Here is an 18446-nt window from a genome sequence, read left to right on the forward strand (position 1 = left end):
GAAAAACACGGTCGACGGAGCCCATAGAAAAGTAGAGAAGTGCAGCTCTCCCCCCCCAAATCTGTCTCGCTCACCAATTTAACCCCAAAAACGTTGTTGCTGTACCATTACAGAGAGCTCTCTCCCATCATCGATTGGTCCAAAGTCATAAATGTCTTGATCTCTCGGCAAATCAACGATGATTCTGTTTATTTTGTTAGCAGTGTTAGCTCTGTGGTATTAGCAGAGAGCAGCTGCCGATTGTATACTATACTTGGGTATTAAGTATAGAAAACGAGTCAGAACATGCGTAGATATACCCCCATAACTTTCGCGCAACGAGAATGTGTGTTGTTACTTAGTCTGCTTTGCCGTTAGTGGTTGCAGTTGGTGTACTTTAAGCGGGACGCAAGACGCAACTACGCGAGATGCTGTCGGTGTTGTGAGTTATAAAAGTTGCGATAAATCATTAATTCTGCTGTTAAAATTAGTATAAAACACGTGCTGGACACGTGCCGCGTAGAAGGTGCTGATGGTGGTTGTGTTTGCGTTGTTGTTGTTGTTACCTTGGAATGACAGACATCGACATCGACGACAGTACAAGGATGCAGCTCGACAAGATAATGAAGAAATTTCGCAAACTAAAAAATGTAAGTAGGTACTTCAATTTTCGACTTTTTTTTTGGCTATTCCCTCAACGTCTCAATTAGTCGTTTCATGATTCCGTGTTTCAGGAAAAAATGGCTCTCACCTCTGACAACACAGAGTTGAAAGGTGAGTGTCGAAATTTAAGAGAAAGGCACAACAAGTCGGAGAAACACAGGCATACTTTGATTAAATTGTGCAGCGAGAGCACTCAAAGAAACAAAGCCAGGATACAGTCTCTCGAGCGAGAGAACAAACACCTAAGAGATATCATCGATGATCAGAACCAGCACATCGAAGAGCAGTCGAAAAAAAGTAATGTGTCAATAGAATTGAGAAAGCTTAACTTGTTCACGGCATCGATAGTTTTCATAAGTGGTTATCTATTTCAGTTAACAAACTCAGCAAAGATGTGGAAAGGTTAGGAAAAGGAAAGGATGAGGTGAGTAGTCTTAAAGCACAGTTGGAGAAATTGAAAGAGTATGATAAGCTGAAAAACGAGCTGGAACTGCTGAAAAAAGAAAAAGAAGAACAGAGAAGGTTCTGTGAAAATAATCATATGAACAAACCAAAAGTAATAGATTCTAAGTCAAAGCTAAATCTTTTAAAACAACCCAACTCAGTTAGAAGACAGCTAAGCTTTAGCCACCCATCTTTTGAGAGCGACACAAAAGCTTCGAAAAACAAAAGGAGGGCCAAATCTCTTTCACAATTACGGTATGTCATATTTTGTTTTTATATTACGTTACATTATATCAATTACAATAATTGTCATCTATATTAAAACTCACTGCATGCATAACTGTCGAAATCTCAGGTAAAAGTATGATAGTTGTTTGTAGTTGTAAGGAAATAGTATAGGTTTAAAAAATATTTAACAGACAAGTAATATTTATTGCACAAAGATTAATCATTGTTATACATCATACAGTAATCTATATCTACAATGCTAATTTTCTATAGTAACAATTATAACATTTCTTTAACCAAAGTAAGATTTCATAGCCAATAATTATAATTCAATATGATTTTAACAGTTGGGCAAATCTTGATATCCGTATTAACGGACGTTTGAGCCAAGGAGAAGATTGCAACACTAGCTCAAAATCATCAAAAGAAAAGAAGAGAAAATTATATAGTTCTAATGATGATGCTACGGTTGACATAACCAGTGACGAGTAGTATTTGTTAATCAGCTCTAGTTGTTTTTTTTTTCCTCTCTATAAAACTAAAGATTTTGTAACATAGCTATATATCTCTAGCAACTATTTTTCTACTTGAAAGATTACTTAGCGATATAATATTTGTATTATAGTAACTATTAAATTCATAGTTAAAGAACCTTATATTATGTACACAAAAGTAATTAATTAACTTTGTTTTGGTAATTACTGTACAAAAAAAACTATCACTTTTAAATCTTTATTTGGATTGTCGAAGCTTCAATCCATGAGTCATAAAAATTTTATATTACGTCAGTGTAAAATTTGACTTTCAATCCCATGGATTGATTCACAATATTGATTGCGCGACAAAAAAAACATTTTTGGAATAAATAACAAGCACCAGAAAATTAAGTTTAAGAGTGCCTTAAATTTCAAAATGCAAATTGCTAATAGAAAAATTAATTCGCTTTCGGAGTGAGTGATGGACGGCTTTTATTACTTGCTAGCAATCTTTCGGTGCAGGGAGTTCCAACTATTCGTATAGTCGATCTTTAAGTGGCCGTAAGCACTGAAACCCATGTGCGAAGGTTTACGGTATCTTGGCACGTCGACTTCATCGACAGATGTCTCCTCCTCTGGATACAAAGCGATGTTGCGTGATCTTCCGTGATAGTAACACTCCTCCCTGCAAATCGGTACACACGCGGTTAGGATTGTCAGATAATATTAAATTTGATAAGATAACGAGTGATGAAATCGAATAATATATGCTGTTGAACAATTTAAGTATAGTTTCCGTGAAATTGTTGAGATATGTAATGAACGAATGTGAAATTTGTCTGAGTAATTACTGTATTTGTATCGAGAGGCTATTTTTTGTCTATTGTTTAAAGTAAATTCCTATTGATGACGGTTATCGATAGTGTTGATTTACTTCATTTTCATCCGTTTCCGAAAAACTATGGTTGTATGGTTTTACAGATAATTATTATTATTATTATTATTATTATTATTATTACTATTATTTGCGATAATGTCTTACTTGTCCTGAAGAAAATTCAAACCCAAGTAATAAATTAAAAGTGGTCACTCGCATCTAAATATTTTTAAAAGTATTCATGTATGAGTATAGTGTGAAGGTTCGTTTGTCCTTGAAATGAATAAATGATATAATTTTGTAAAACTGCGATTCACCACATTTATTTACATAAAACTGTAAAAAAAAAACATTTCTAATTTCCGCCTCCAAAAAAAAAATCTCACCTGGAGTAATCACTCCTGGACGGCACAACCTTGCTGTGTTTCCTCCTCATCATAAGTTCCCTCGTCCTGAGTTCCTCGACCTGCTCGAGCTCTATAAAGAAAAAATAAATTTAATCACACGCACGTGCCTATATAATAAATTCGATATTATGGTAAAATGACACTGCCAATGTATGCAGTAGGTATTCAATCAACATTCCACAGAGCAACTACCCTTGCGACACTCGACGACCAAACGTCCTTTGCAAAAGTGACGATTACGTGTCAAGACTATATTAATTATTGATAGAGGACATGGGGGTATCAGCTAGACTCATCGAACTTGAAAAAAATTAAATGTCATGTTCTACGTACGTTTGTTTTATTTTACTCTTATATTTTTTTCTTTTGCATACATCTAGATATCGTAATACATCTGCCTTCAGGCACAGCGTGCAGGTCGTGAAAGGAAAACGCGTTTTCATGATTTATTCATGCACGCGGACTTTGGTTTTTTTTTTTTTTTTCTCTCTGTCTACTCGTTGCGTCTCGACTCTAGCATCTTTGATCGTTTTAAAATCGTCAAAAACCTCGCACAGATAGTTATTTTCCGCAGCTGTACACACATTTTAAAACACCCCTGTAAACAGCGCTGGCTGTAGAGTATGTATCAATTTTCTAATGAGATGTTAAAGCGAAGTAGGTCCACACACGTACACTGTATTGTACAGTGACAAACAAATAATGAGCCATGGGTATCCAGTGCCGATCGGAGTCTCGAAACGCAGCCGTGGTTTGTTCATGTTAATATTAAGGATGTACCTATGAAGTTTCTAGTTACATCAGACTGTCGATACTACCGTTGTTATATTTATACGTTATGTAAGCACAGATGGGCAATGATTGAAGTCTAAATGACTTGTGCAAATGGAGCGTCGTCCACCCTACATAATTATACCATCGTCATGAAGCGGTGCAAGGTGCACGTGGAACAAAAACGATGAAACTCGCCGGTAAGCAGTGAAATTCGCGCGCTCGCGTGGCCCGTCCATCCATGGAAGCAATCCAGGCCCAACCACCAACAACCTCTTTTCTCTCTTTTGCCGATTTTTTTTTTATTATTCTCCGCTCGTACAGTACACTCGCGCGCGTGCAGCTTTCCTTTGTTGTTTCCATACGTGTATACGCGTCTACGCACACATCATACGAATTAGGCATACACGGCCAAGGCACCGATGTGGCGCTGCGTTTATTTCGCTCGGAGAATTTCGATTTCTTCGCGCGTATGTATATATACCTACACCGGCCACAACCCATCATTATCTTCGTCATCGGGTAAAACGCGCAGGAGAGCTATATACATACAAGTATACTCTTCAAGCGGGTAAAAGTGAATTTCTGCAGCTGCAGCTCTATTTTTCCTCTTTTCCATCATCGGCGCGGCCAACGAGTCGATTATGTTGTTTTTGTTGTTCCCTCATTTCGCGCTCGATTATTATTTGAGGAAAATCCGATCGAGAAATCGATTAGCCCCGTAAATCGGTGAAAGTGTCGTTATCCGCGATAAATCTTTTTCCACAGGTACAAGAATTTTGTTTTCTTCCCATACTTGATCGGATTGAAAATCAACAGCAAAATGTTGTCTTTGCCACTTTCGTGGGTATACCATAAATATGTGCTTACCACCGGTGAATTGATTCATTACAAGTTCGACCGATGCAAACACGCGTCCTGTAGAGCCTGCACCACATTATATGCGAAGAAACAAACACTGTATACGCTCCTTTCCCCCCACGACACGTTAGCCAACAAATCAAACAGAGGAGCCAAGTGCACGCAACGTTTTTATATCTTTACCCATGGAATACCAATAACGTATACGCCAGTAAAAATCCTCTGACGAAAACACTTTCTCGCGTTTATACACGTATACAACATCGCTGTCAAAGGATCGTTTGGAGCGCACCCCGTTTTTTCATTGTTTCCCCTTTGTCTTTACCCACCAAGTATACACGGGTGGATGAACCGTGAAACATAGTAATGTCAATGCTACGCGCTAAATGGCTTCCGTCGTTCAATTTCGCTTTCAATCATCCTCCTCCGGCTATTAAACGGATACCGATTTGTTTCGTTTGTACATATAAAAAAAGTAAGTAGGTGTACAATATCACGTAACAATCGGGGACATGATGCTTTAGTTTTATTTTCAGACAAATGTCAAGGGAACCAAACGAAAACATCGAGAGGCGATTCTGTTGAATAAGTCCGCGTGGTAGGGTATTTGCCGTCAATGAAAGTGGACAACAGCGCGAGCGAGGAGACCGACGGCATTTTCTAACGCTAATGTATAAACACGCATAGGTACCTGTTGATGTCTTGTCCAAATTTTTAAGCAAAACTCCACGTGCACTTTTCAAAGGGTCTTTCGCTACGTGTATAGATAAAGAGATCGCCTACACGCAATTACACAGACGCTTGGGCGTATCGGTTGGAGGAAACCTTTCGAGGACGACCGCGCTATTGCTGCAACGGCGGCGCCTTTTCCTCGAAGGAGAGAATAGCAACAAAAAAAAAAAACAACCCCGCCCTCGAGTCCGGTACGATATGATAATGCATGCGCTCGCGATCGCGATGTGATTATCTCGTCTTGGCATCGCATTGGTACGGGGGAATATAGACTGGCCGGCTCATTAGCATTATTATCTGCCCTGCGTGTGCGCCTGAAAAGCGACGAGAAAAGCAAAAAAGAAAAAAATACAGTCATCAATATGCGCGTTAGAAAAGGTACGTGTTCTTTGAAATCTTTTTTTTTTTTTTTTTTTTTTTTTAAATGCCACAATCGTGTTGTCTCGCGGCTGTTGCGATCTCCTTATACCTCTTATACATAGTAACGATATAGAGATGTTCGGCAAAAAGCCGCACACCGTATACGTCAGAGATCATGTACGGGAGGTCCTGCACCAACCATAGTCGGATGGTAATTAACGACCTGTTGGTACACCTCCGATCTGCCTCTCCCGGTTGGGATATCGGTTTTTAGTTAACCGATTGATTGATTGGTTTCTTTTTTTTTCCTAAATAAAAAAACTTAATTTTTCAAAAGTCGAAAACGATGTGTGCAAACTGCGATCTATATACTTACTCCGCGGATCGGGAGGGAGCAACGGAAACCAGCTCGTATGGGCGACGAGAGCGCGCAAACCTCAAGATCCGCTATCCGACAAACAAGCAACGAGTTCGCGTTTGCCGATCGCAAAACCGTAAATCCCGATTTCTTGTATTTGCACACGTGTAGACCGAGTCGAGGGCGCCGATTTCTCTATTAAGATGCACGTTTTGAGCGCACCAGAGATCTCGCGGTACAGTCTAACGATACTCTGTACGCGTGTGTACCTATATTTATCCTTAAGATCGAGTCTCTGTACTTTTTTTTGTATACATTTATACACAACCAAGTCGCCAGAACCGCTCTCTCAGATGTTGCGCAAAAGAATCTCGCTTATGTGTACACCTATGGTATACGTGTATATAAATGTGTGTAAACATGAGCGAGCGATGGCCGAATCGGCGAGTTTTATCGTCGCGTCGGCACTTTCGAGATGAAAGGGTATTTTTCTGAAATCTTCTCCTCTCGCCAATCATGACGATTAAGCCGTACGTTGTTTTTTTTTTTTTTTTTTTACGCACTTGTTTGAAACTTATAACACATATCTTTTATACGTGGCAGGGAAAGTGCCGGCCGTAAACTTATACGTGTAAGAAGATGCTACACAAACGGTGGCCCGATGGCGCTTTACAAATAATTAAGACGTTTTTTTTTTTGTTTTTATTTTTTAACAGATTCAATGATCAATTTCGTATATAAAGTTTCGTTGCCGATGTTAGGAAGGGTTATCCCCGCATTTATTGATTTTTTTTTTATAACTTGTCGAATAAACACTCTAACGCTTATCTCGATGTTATTTTTTTTTGTTTTTTTTTTGTTTTTCAATGCGAAAAGGCGTAATCTACAATGACGATAAAATTTAATATACTTATCAAATAAAAATAAAATCTAGGACCAAAAAACATCACACGTAGGTAAACACCGTTGTAATCTCTACCCGTTCAAATTCACCATTTATACCAATAACTGTACATCATCCATCATCAATAATAGGTATATATAGTCGAAGCAAAATACAATTGCCAAGTGCACGCCATTAGAAAGTGGCACCTTTGGCAGGTGCAGCTTCTCATGTAACGTATAAGGTGTGACCCGGAGATGGGCCTTATATACCATTCCCCTTGTACTTATATTGCATCGAAACGATATTACGCGATACACTATATACTGTCGAGGTGCACATCCAAGGCGTGGCGATAATCGCCGTCATCGGCAGCAAAGAGGCTCGGAGGAGGCAGCTCGCGTCTTTGCGCAATGCACTTCTATATACATAAACCTTAGGCTGCTTATGGAAAGGTAATTGGTATCAGTCGTCGCTTCTGCCGCCGTATGAGGTGAATTGTACGTGGGAGAGAAGAAAGAAGGGAAACACCATGTGCATCACGTACAAATGTACAGGTGTGTAACAAGAGTGCTAGGTCCCGAGAGCTGCATAGGATGACCCTGTAAGCTCTACTTAACGTGTGATTTGATTTTTATTCCAACTTTCCTGGCGATTGCTCGTGTGGAAATGTCCATACAATACTTTACTGTTGGACCGTGCACAGTGGGACGTGAGAAAAAAAACCTACGCTACTTCCCTGCATGTTTTTTTTTCCAAGACTAAATTGACGTGCGGCAAATTTTTTTTTTTTTTCTTGTATGAAAAATATACCTATACTTATGCACATTCTCATACCTGAATTACAATAAAATGCAACGCAAGAAGCGCACTGACCCGCAATTAGGTAAAAAAAAAAAAAAAAAATCATTTTAGTGGAATGTTGAGAAATAAAAAAACAGTTGTTCCGCGAAAGTAACAATGTATAGTCAAACCATCGCGAGAAAAAAAAAAAAAAAGTCAACGCAACAACCGATTTGTATCAGATCGCGCCACTTCCAAGACAATGCATGTATATTACGTTCGTTCACCCATGATCGCCTAGAGAGATGACGATAGTGATTATAACCATAATATATTAATTCTCGCCTGTTTTACTTACCTGTAACTACTCCTGATGTGAGAAAAAAAAACACCCGGGGAAGAATACAACAGTTACGCGGCATCCAATAACGTATTATTTTTACGTATATATCGTTACGCGCGAGTTACGCAATCGTTAACGGGCCATATGTGTGCACGACAAAACTAATTGGAGCATAATAACGTATACCCACTGATTTGTATTTTTCTTCAAAGTGCCATTAACACTCGGATTATCCGTACCGCGCGTATTCCCCCACCTTTTCGGGTCCCCAACGAAACAACGACGCCTTACATAATTAACGGGCACGCGCGCACTGCATTATATGTGAGTCGAAGTTACGTGTTGTTACATTATTGTTGCCAAACATTTATCAAACGGCGAATCCAAAAGCCCGTTGGCGCGTTAAATTTTACAACCGCTGTTTTTAGCTTCCCGTCTTTCGTCATGCAGGTAAGTATATACATCACATGGTATAGGTGCGTACACGCGATTCGGTGTTTTTCGTCCTCCCTCTCATACCTATACATGACTCGTGTTGGCGAGCTGGTGAAACAGAGTTTCCGTGGAACACAAAAAAAAAATCGGGCCGTCCTTTCGGAAACCACTTTTACTTAGAGCAAGTTTGCGCCTGCAAAGGTAAAAAAAAGAAAAAATGTATGGGCGCAAGTTAACGCGTCGCAAGGGACGGGAATTACCATGGAGGCTCCAAGTCGAGGTCGATTTCCGTCTTGCGAATCTCAATACAAAGTAAAAAATTGCGCGGCCTATACACTCGGGAACCTTATACGATGGTTACCACGAAATTCCGCGCCTACCCGCAAGTGCAATTGTACGTTTCTTCACTTGGACGCGCCTATACGTATGTGTATATACAACGCATTACTTCGATTTCGCCTACTTTTTGCACCCGCGCAAGGTTTTGGTTTTTTTTTTTTTTTTTTTTTTTTCCCAAGAGAAACTCTCTTCAGAGTTTTCCCAGACGTGGAATTTTTGTTTTTGTTTTGCATGTGCATGTTATGGTTTTCCGATTAATTTCGGAAATGATCTCTCAAGTGATTCGAAAGTAAGGATACAGTTTAATACTGTAACGGCGAGAAATTAAATTTACGTAACGAGAAATTCTAAATGCAGTTGCAAATTCACAAAGCACGCAAAATTTTCTCTCTCTTGTGCAGCCACGGAAAATGAATTGCAATAACTGTACATCCACGAGTTGGAAGTTGAAATGCATTTTTTTTTTTTTTAAACGATTGAAGCTGTTTCCTTGAATAAAAGCTTCGCGCCAAATAATTATAATTTCAATCGATTGCGTGAAAAAATTTTGAACTAACAATGAGAAGGAGCAATAACATTTGTGCCAGCAATAAATGTTGACGACTATCCCTCGAAAAAAGAAAAAACCAAAAAAATATCTGTCACTTTCCCGTAAGCAGATACCGACACAAAGCATTCGTATTGAAGAAACAAAAATACAAGAGAAAAAAAGCATAATGCCCCGGGTGACGATAAATTGAGGCTAATAATAGAACAAAAACGCACTCAGGCTGCGGACGCGCACTTTTTTGCCCATCGGAGAAATTCAATGCCACGCTTTTCCGGCCCCCATATATTGTGTATAAGAGACGCTTTCGTGCCAGCTGACGACTCGCGCTGAAGGAAGAAGAAAATTCGACGCGTGTGTACGTATACATATAATAACAATAATATAAACGCACGCTCTCGCGTACAATAAATTCTCGCGCATTTGGCTCGCGGAGAAACTCTGCTACTTTTTTCTTCTTCTTCTTCCTGGCCGTGAGTTACACGCACCGAGAGGGGTCTATCTACATCCGTGAATGCGATGAGCAAGAGACTATATTGTCCTTTTTTTTTTGGCGCGAGATCGGTTGCCTCCTTTCTAAACTCCCCGCGACCCTTTTCGTACGTCCGACACGAGGATTCTTTTTATCCATCCCGTGGGTGTGACGCACTTTGGAATCGGAGCAAACGCCTTTGGTACGTATGGACTTTGTGCTTTTTGTTGGTCCTTTGGGCTTTCGAAAGGCGACAAGCACCGCTTAGGAGCGCGAATCGGCTTCGGGAAAAACATTTCGTCAGTGCCTGTACGCGTTGGATTTGTACTTCGAGGAAAATTCAACGAGAGATTTTAAAGAAAAAAAGAAAACTTACACCTTTCTCTGCGCAGCATTGAAATATTATGAACGACTCTTCTCGCGCACGTCCCAATGAAGATAAACGCCATAGTCCCACGAGGAAAGAAAAGTGCCATACCACGGCGCGGTAGTGTCAGTGACACATCGTCAAACAGTAATACGTGCCTTATATCTCTCTTTCTCGCGAGCCATCAACGAATTTCCATGTATTACCCGTGCAAACGCGACTTTCGCGAGCACCTCCGCCGGTCATTATAATATTTTGTAGTACGTCACACAAGATGTGCAGTTGTATACATCCATTACAGTTGTGTAGGATCGTGCAAAATATAGAGTTGTCGCTTGCACTACACCGAGCATAGAGATGACAATGTATAGCATGTATACAATGCACCGTTCATTTCCGGTTGCGCGAGGCCTCTCTCGCCGAACTTACATTAACTTTTGGCATGACTTTTTTTTTTTTTTTTTTTTTTTTTCCCTGACCGAACTGCATCGTATAACTTATATGCAAAAGAGAACAAGAGAACAGAAGAACAAGTCACGCCTCTGCCTTTGCTCTGTTTCTTTCTCGACTCGACGAGGTGGTGTGTATGTGTTGAGGGGCTGGAACAACGTTGCTCTCTCTCTCTCTGCGCGTTAATTAGCCGCACTTATATATATATATGTCGATGCGCTCTATTAGAGTATACATTATACGGAGGAGGTTTGTAACTGTACACTGGCACTTTGTGAGCGACAGTTGCTTATGGTGTTGGTACATTAAATTTAATTTTGAACCACAAAATCATTGACAAAAACAAACTTTCGATTGCAGTACATTCGCGCAGGCATACAAAGAAATTTGGTCTCGGCAAGGGCAGGGAGAGGGGAAATCACAATTCAATCTAATGTCCTCTACCTTTGTAAAGAAACGAGCCTCAGATGCGTACAGTTATATTTTTTATTTTCAACAGATTGAGGTATTTCGTATCAAAACTGAACGGATTTCAAGTGATGATTATTACTTACCATAATTTACCACGAGGTCAATGACCAGCGAACTCGAAATGAAATTTTATACATGTTTGGTGTGATGCTTGATGAAGCATAAATTATACTTTAGAGTTGCAGTCGTATATGTTAAAAAGGCCATGAAAAAAGACGAAACAACGAGCTGAAAGTCCAATTAATCGTCCCCCGGCATACGCGTTGCGTTTTTCTTTTTGTTTTTTTTCCTCGTGTCAGTCGTAATTTCCAATAATTACCCCTTTTGTATGACAAAAAAAAAAGAGAGATGGAAAACGCTCCACTTACAGTGATCGATCGAAATGAAGGATCGAAGCGTCGTAAATAAACAGTAGCCATCGCAATAAAAAAAAAAAAAAAAAAAAATGAAGACTCATGCACTTGATGTACGGATATCCGTATACATGAGTATAAACAATTAGGGATAGTGACAAGCGTGAGTTTAGCTTTTTAATGAGAGAGAAAGAGTTTCGGTTTTCATCGACAAAACGTACATGTATCCAGCACATGTATGCATATAGTACAGCGAGTACAAAGGACATATAGACCAGCGAAACGATAAAAATCAATTCCCAAAGTAAATAACAGACGCGCGTCACGTCTGGCCCAGATAAGAAGACCATCTTCCGTAAAGTCATACGCGCATCACCGTGTACGTCTGCGGACATCCCGTGTGTTTCTCTCCAATTTTCACGCCCAATGCGTGCTCTTCTCATAAGTATTATACATAAGTATACTCCGTTCGACAGAAAAGAGAAAAGCCGTGACCTAGACACACACACACACATCACGCTCGTGCACTGTGGTACAATAACGCTGCGCTCATCGGGTGAAATTTTCCGGGAGGCCCGTATAAATTATAATTTATCGCTTATACGGACGCAGAGGGGGATGCATAATAAAACGAGTGCCGGACGTCGAGCGGCAATTGTGCGTTCACATTTTGTTACCAGGCTGCAGTGGATTACTTTTTTGGACGACTCCGGAGGGGATGGAAACGTTTTCGAGGCGAATTTGCTCAAATTTCCGGTTTTCCTGTCAACGAGATGAATCATTATCGGGCCAATTTATACTCGCTCCGTGTCTTCAAAGAAAAGTGAACGGTTACACGTGGGATTAAAAAAAAAAAAAAAAAAAAAAATCAACTTTACGTGAAAGCGCCGTCAAAACAACGCATTGATGCCCGTTGAAATCACTTTCACTCATCTACGACATTAATTCCCGCCAAATCCCACCGGTGAAACTTATAATTTTCGCAATCACACATTCCCACATACGTTGTAGGGGGGAAAAAAAACTGCGCACGATATCAATCTCTGTTAAAAATAAAAAAACGCTCGAGCTCCTGTAATTGCAGCCTATACGAAATTTCGGCCCATCGGCGCACGACAAAACGCCCGTGTCCCACTTTCCCGTGCACCAAAAATCGCCACGCGAAATTCGTCCCAACTCAACACACGTGGCGTCTCTATACATGGCGAGCCAAAAGGTGCCGAGAAACCCCGACCCCGTTCCTTTTCGTTTTTTTTTTTTTTTTTTTTTTTTTTTCCCTCGCTCTGCAAAAATTAGCCCGAACAATAGGCCGATCTGTAGATATATACACGTGCATAAGTAAGCGGGTTAAGTGGTTGTATTTCCGGAACGACGGTTTGCTTCCCCTCCCACAGTTTGCAATTTGCGTACCATAAAGTAATTAGGATGGGTGTTCGAGCAGCGCGACCGATCGAAAGACCTTTTGAAACAATTATACCATCACCGGAAGCCCAAGTATTTACGAAAGATGTACCCGCCAATCGAACAGAGCAGGTGTGGGGTCAGGGTTACGGAGCTGCTCTACCATATGGATCGCTTCGATTGTTGTGGAATTCACTTGGCTGATTTTGTATGTTTGTTTTTTGTGCGCCTATGTACAGCTTATTTAGCGCAAGTGCTTACAGTCGTGCCTCGATTTTAACTTTTAATTGACAGTTTTAAATCAAGCGACCTTACTCTCGTTGCCCCGAGACGCTAGAGTATAGCACTCTATGCTTTTTATGATTATCCCACGCGACACTGAGGCGGGACAATTCACTTTTGACGGTGTGGTTCGAGGAGTAACCGGAAAACTTTGTCAATTTTGAAAATTACTCGACACGAAGAAATCACTCATTCGATTGCACGTCAGAGTCATTAAAGCTTCTAAAAGCTTAAAACGGTTATAATTAAATTATTTATAATATTATTTATATGTATACGTAAAGTGATAAATCGATGAATCAATAGAATACCGATTAAAAACTCATTAATTCATTTACAGCTATACGCATTAAAAAAAAAAAAAAAAAAAAAAAAAAAAAAAAAAAAAAAAAAAAAAAAAAAAAAAACAATCACCAATTACTATATATAAGCATCAAAACTCGATGTTAATGAACATCCGAAAGCCTCGCGTAATGTACCTACACATATATATACAACGCTAATATGGGTATACTTTTCGCGAAACGTTTTACGGCCGAAATCATTTTCCCCGGTCTACTTGTATCAGCTCGCCGCTGATGCGGTAGCACCAGAGAAATTGCAGCGCCAACCACTAGAGAGAGACAGAGAGTCCTTGAAAGGCACGCCGGCTTTTTTTTTTTTTTTTTTCTTTTCCCCTCCTCTCCATCTCGTTCATAAAGTCCGTGCATCATTTGTACCTGCATGATAATGTGTGCTTTCCACGGTAATTCAGGTGGATGACGGAAGAAAGCGCGCACTCGCCCAACACGTGCATCGTGGCTTGTATTGTGCATACGCACGTTATTCCGAGGGGGAAAACTTAATCTCATGTAGCGTGTAATCCTATATATATTTTCGCTGGAGATACAACATCTCTTCCGTTTGCAAGTGGAACTCGGAAGTGCAAGGTTTTTCGAGAGCCGATCGGGTGCTTTTCGTTCCATTGCACGTGTTATCGACCAAAATAATATTCCAAGCCGTTGGCGATTGATACGATACCGGTATACGTAACTGTAGACAATAACAGGTGTTTTTTCATACTATACATGTTAATTAGTTAACGGTTAATAGGTGATTTAGGTAACGCTTACAGGTATATATCTTATGGGAATGCCATTGATTAAAAAAAAACGAAGAAAAAAAGATAAATAAATTAAAATTGTTTCCTGGTCAATACGTAGGTATTACAGCGTAACACAATGCTCAATGATTAATGATAAGGAAATACGTATATCGGTTGGTGGTGATGCTGGTGAGTACTCTATATGTTATTATTATTATTACACGTCGTAATGTTTTACATTCAATCGTGCATTGTTCTATCAATTGCAACTATTATTACGGCTGTTTTTGCGTGGTACAGTAGCAAGAGTTGAATTATAAATGAATCGTGTCTCGTCGTACTTCTGGAACGTCAAAAAAACCTCAAAATTCTTTCCTGCATATGTTTGTCTAGGATGAAAAAAAAATGCGATGGCAAAAATTAGAAAGCCAAATAAACGAAATTTCACTATTATGCGCTCTGTGTATCGGTTTTCATCGAATATCTTATAAATACACCTATACTTATATTTATCAATGTATACCTATCGTCCCAAGGAAGAAGTCAAATGGCGTAACAGCATCCGTATGGGTACCACGAAACTCGTTGGGCGCGTGCTTGGAATGTACCTTGGTGAATCATCGATCGAAAGAAAAGAAGAAGAAAAAAAGTTGGATAAGATTACAGGTGTATCGGTAGACACTCGTATATACATGCCATACAAAAGAAATCGAGACTTTCTTCCAGCAGCCATCGGATTCATCTTTCTCCCCGTGCCCCTAATAACTCACCATAATTACATACCACACTCGCCTAACGAGCACCATAGCTATATACGCAGAGCAGCGTAAAATTAGAAAAAAAAAAAAAATGTCTTACCGGAGAGGTGATCGTAGAGGGGAATCGGTGCTGCGTAGTGGTGTAGGTGCTGCAGGGCCATCTCCTCGTCCTCGTAGATCGGCTGTTGGTGATAGTAGCAGCCAGAGGTGCCGATGGGCCGGGGGGCCGGCCGGAAGTACATTTCCTCGACTGACGCCGGCGCGTCGTACCCCGGCTCTCTCACAACCGCTGACGCCGAGGGCGCGTACCTGCAATTTGTACGTTTTTGCGGTTCACGGCGCAATCTCTCTCTTTTTTTTTTATTTTTTTTTTTATTTTTTTTTCTTTTACATCTAATGTGTGCGTTGGGAGAATTTCACGCGCGCCGAGCTGCCGCAGGTGTGAATATCGCTCCAGTGGCAATGTTGAGAAAATTTCGGAGCCACGGAAAGGCTTCCCTCTTAAATTGTCTTGTGTAGTTTGTTCCCTACACCTCAAGCCGCGGATCGTCGCTCGTGTGCAAGTTTTGTTTTTCCCACCCGATGCGTGTATTATTTACCGCGCCTAATGCCACCTTTTACGAGACATGGATTGTTGCACTACTCGTTACGCTGATTGCCCTCGAGAGCCAAGTATATATATAGTTGTACAGGCAACAAAGTTTTCACGCGAGTTTCCGACCCCCTCCCCTTGGATTCAAGTGAAAATTAATTTTGTTTTTTTCTTCTCCTGTTACAACGTATACTTAACTATCGGGTCAGCCACATTGCAGAGATGAAAATCAGAAAGTCCATCGGAGCAAAGTCGATGCTCGAATTTCCAATCTAGGGGGGATCATACGTATGGGCTTTGAAGTTGAGCAAAAGAGGAGGAGAAATAACAATCCGTTCCATAAGTACTTCCTGCCGTCAATTATATTACCTGGTCCTCCTTACGGCTTCTGTATATAGGGGGTACGTGTAAGTAGGCGGGCGGCGTGTAATTTTCGGACTTTCTAAGAGAATCTCGTTCGCCTGACCGGCTGATGTAATGACTATATGCCTGTCCCTGTGTTTAATATATAATATGTCGGAGAAGCCGCGAATAATATTACATACAGGTGTATGTATGTATGTAGTGACTTTATGTGCCGGCTAATTATACGATGCGCAAGTATGTATATACTTACCAAATGAAAGTGAAGTTTCGCTCTAGATGTATTGATTGCAAGTATACACATAATTGAAGCTTATTTCGAATAATAGCATATGGTATTGATTGTTAACATCATTACTGTTTGAGAGACTTAATTGTGAGAACGAATGTTTTGTTGAACGCTATTATGATCTATATGATTGCTTGAGCTTTTGGGTTACGAATATAATGTATGAAATATTGATTGAAAGATCAACCGAGTGTTCTTACGTTGGATTGTTTTCGTGCGTGTGTCGAAATCAAATGGCCGATTGTGAAATTGTGAAACAGCGATTTGAGTATTATCGAAGATGTGTACCAATCTAACCGCGGTTAATATCGCGATCGATTGAATAACACAGCGATCTTGCCTTTTTTTTCTTCCAGTCAATATGTCAATCGGTATAGCAACTCACACGTGTTGTTTCTCCAATCGCTTGAAAGCACAACTTGATCCGTGTTCATTGTATTATCCAATATATGATTTTTACTATAAGCAATGTATAACACACCCTCGCAACGTGTTAAAAAAAAAAAAAGGAAAGAAAATCGGTATTCGCCGTGACCCGATCGCGAATCTAAATGTAATCCCATACACTATAGCGAGAATTAAATGATAAGGTACTGACCAGTAGTCAGGCTCGACGGCCGAGGAGTGATGTGACAGCCGGCTGGACTGGTAGATCGGCTGGGGCGTGCAGGCCGCGGCGACACTGTGGCGGCGTAGGTACGCGTAGTTCTCTAGATCCCAGGGATCGACGTAGTTGCGGCTACTGGCACCCCCGCTGCTGCTGCCTGCCGATCCACCCGATGAGTCCACCGAGGCCCAGTAGATCGAGGAGGACGCGGGGGCTGGCACGGCGGGCCCTCGCATCTTTGATCGCATTATTTTTTTCACGAAGATTACAGGAGTTGCTTGTTTAGGGGTTTTTTTTTTTTTTTTTTTTTTTTTTTGTGTGTAATGCCGATTTTTGCCCGTACTAATTTGTTTTGATTTCTCGTGTAAAATATAAAAAAAATAGTCGTAGTGTCGAAAGAGGATTTTTCTCGGGTCGATTTCACTTTTTCACCTGGATATACTGGCACTTTTGGCACTTAAATACGGATTACATAACACAAAATTTGATCACCATCAACTCGACACTGTCGCATCGGTAAATAAACGATGAAATAAAAAAATTTCAATCAAATATACAAATAATCTCAGTTAAATTCAGCGCTTCGGCATCCTCTCCATCAGCGCCCAAGCACTCCCAGTAGCGGCGGCGCCTGTCGCGTCGCGAATGCGATCGCCTTGGCCGTTTACACTCGCGAGCCACCTGAGCTCATCCCTCCTACTTGCAACACGAATCTCAGCGGGACATGTGCGCCTTTCGCTCTCTTCTCTTCTCCCCCTTGTATTTTTCTTTTTTCCCTTTTTTTTCGTTCTTACCGATCTCCTGATCCGTCCGTATACAAGAATATGTAGGTTGCGCTGTCTCGTATTATGAAAATTTAAATGAGACTATACTGTTTGCCAAAAGGATTCTCAAATTCAGCATTGTTGTCTGGTGAACTTGAAGAACCGTAACTACGGATAAAAAAATTTCATTTCAATCCGTAGGTTTTTTTTTTTTTTCTTTTTTTCATTGATACCGATTTTAAACATCTTTCATACAACATAATAAAAAAAAATCCCGAATAAGTTGTATCTTTAGTTAAATAAATTTCTTTACAATGAAATCAACGTACAACAGTAGGTGCACAACAACTTTGAAACCAAAAACAAATATCTATACGGTATATCGCGATTTAACAGCAATAGATGTATTATGCAACTGTTGTGCATCACATCACCATTCTCTTCACGAATGTATATATAATGAACTCGTATTCAGTGAACTTAAATGGGAAGAAGAATAAGGAGTAAGTAGTAGGAGGAGAACGAGACGTATACATGTATACGTACAAGTGATGTCAAGAAAGAAAATAGTCCAAGTCAATCACAATTCAATAATTCATCGTCGATGTATTAATGAAACAACTCTCCCACTTACAAACGCCATATGCCATCTCGACTGTTTTTCCCTCTCTCTCTCGCTCTTTTACACACCCACACACACACACAAA

At 40.3% G+C, this 18446-nt stretch overlaps 2 protein-coding genes across 4 annotated transcripts; one reads left to right on the plus strand and one right to left on the minus strand.

The window, feature by feature from the left end:
• Window positions 1-91: 91 nt before the first annotated feature.
• On the plus strand, window positions 92-2888 carry LOC106642790 (uncharacterized). Of its 3 annotated transcripts, none has more exons than XM_014357660.2 (4): window positions 92-629; window positions 690-939; window positions 1017-1341; window positions 1662-2888. In XM_014357660.2, exons 1-4 carry the CDS (start codon window positions 552-554, stop codon window positions 1804-1806), a joined length of 798 nt encoding a protein of 265 aa, XP_014213146.2. In that variant the 5' UTR covers window positions 92-551; the 3' UTR covers window positions 1807-2888. The 3 variants fall into 3 exon arrangements, with proteins under 3 accessions (XP_014213146.2, XP_014213147.2, XP_089444809.1); XM_014357661.2 differs by having other exon boundaries at window positions 714-939; window positions 1662-2887; XM_089588683.1 differs by having other exon boundaries at window positions 570-633; window positions 714-939.
• On the minus strand, window positions 2105-17263 carry LOC106642780 (uncharacterized). The gene is made up of 4 exons (XM_014357645.2): window positions 16967-17263; window positions 15225-15433; window positions 3054-3144; window positions 2105-2475 (listed from the first exon to the last, which is right to left on the minus strand). Exons 1-4 carry the CDS (start codon window positions 17221-17223, stop codon window positions 2286-2288), a joined length of 747 nt encoding a protein of 248 aa, XP_014213131.2. The 5' UTR covers window positions 17224-17263; the 3' UTR covers window positions 2105-2285.
• Between the last annotated feature and the right edge of the window lie 1183 nt (window positions 17264-18446).

Source organism: Copidosoma floridanum, unplaced genomic scaffold (assembly GCF_036245765.1).
Source record: "Copidosoma floridanum isolate Cflo_tuat_1 unplaced genomic scaffold, Cflo_Japanese_pri ptg000001l, whole genome shotgun sequence".
Taxonomy (NCBI): Eukaryota; Metazoa; Arthropoda; class Insecta; order Hymenoptera; family Encyrtidae; genus Copidosoma; species Copidosoma floridanum.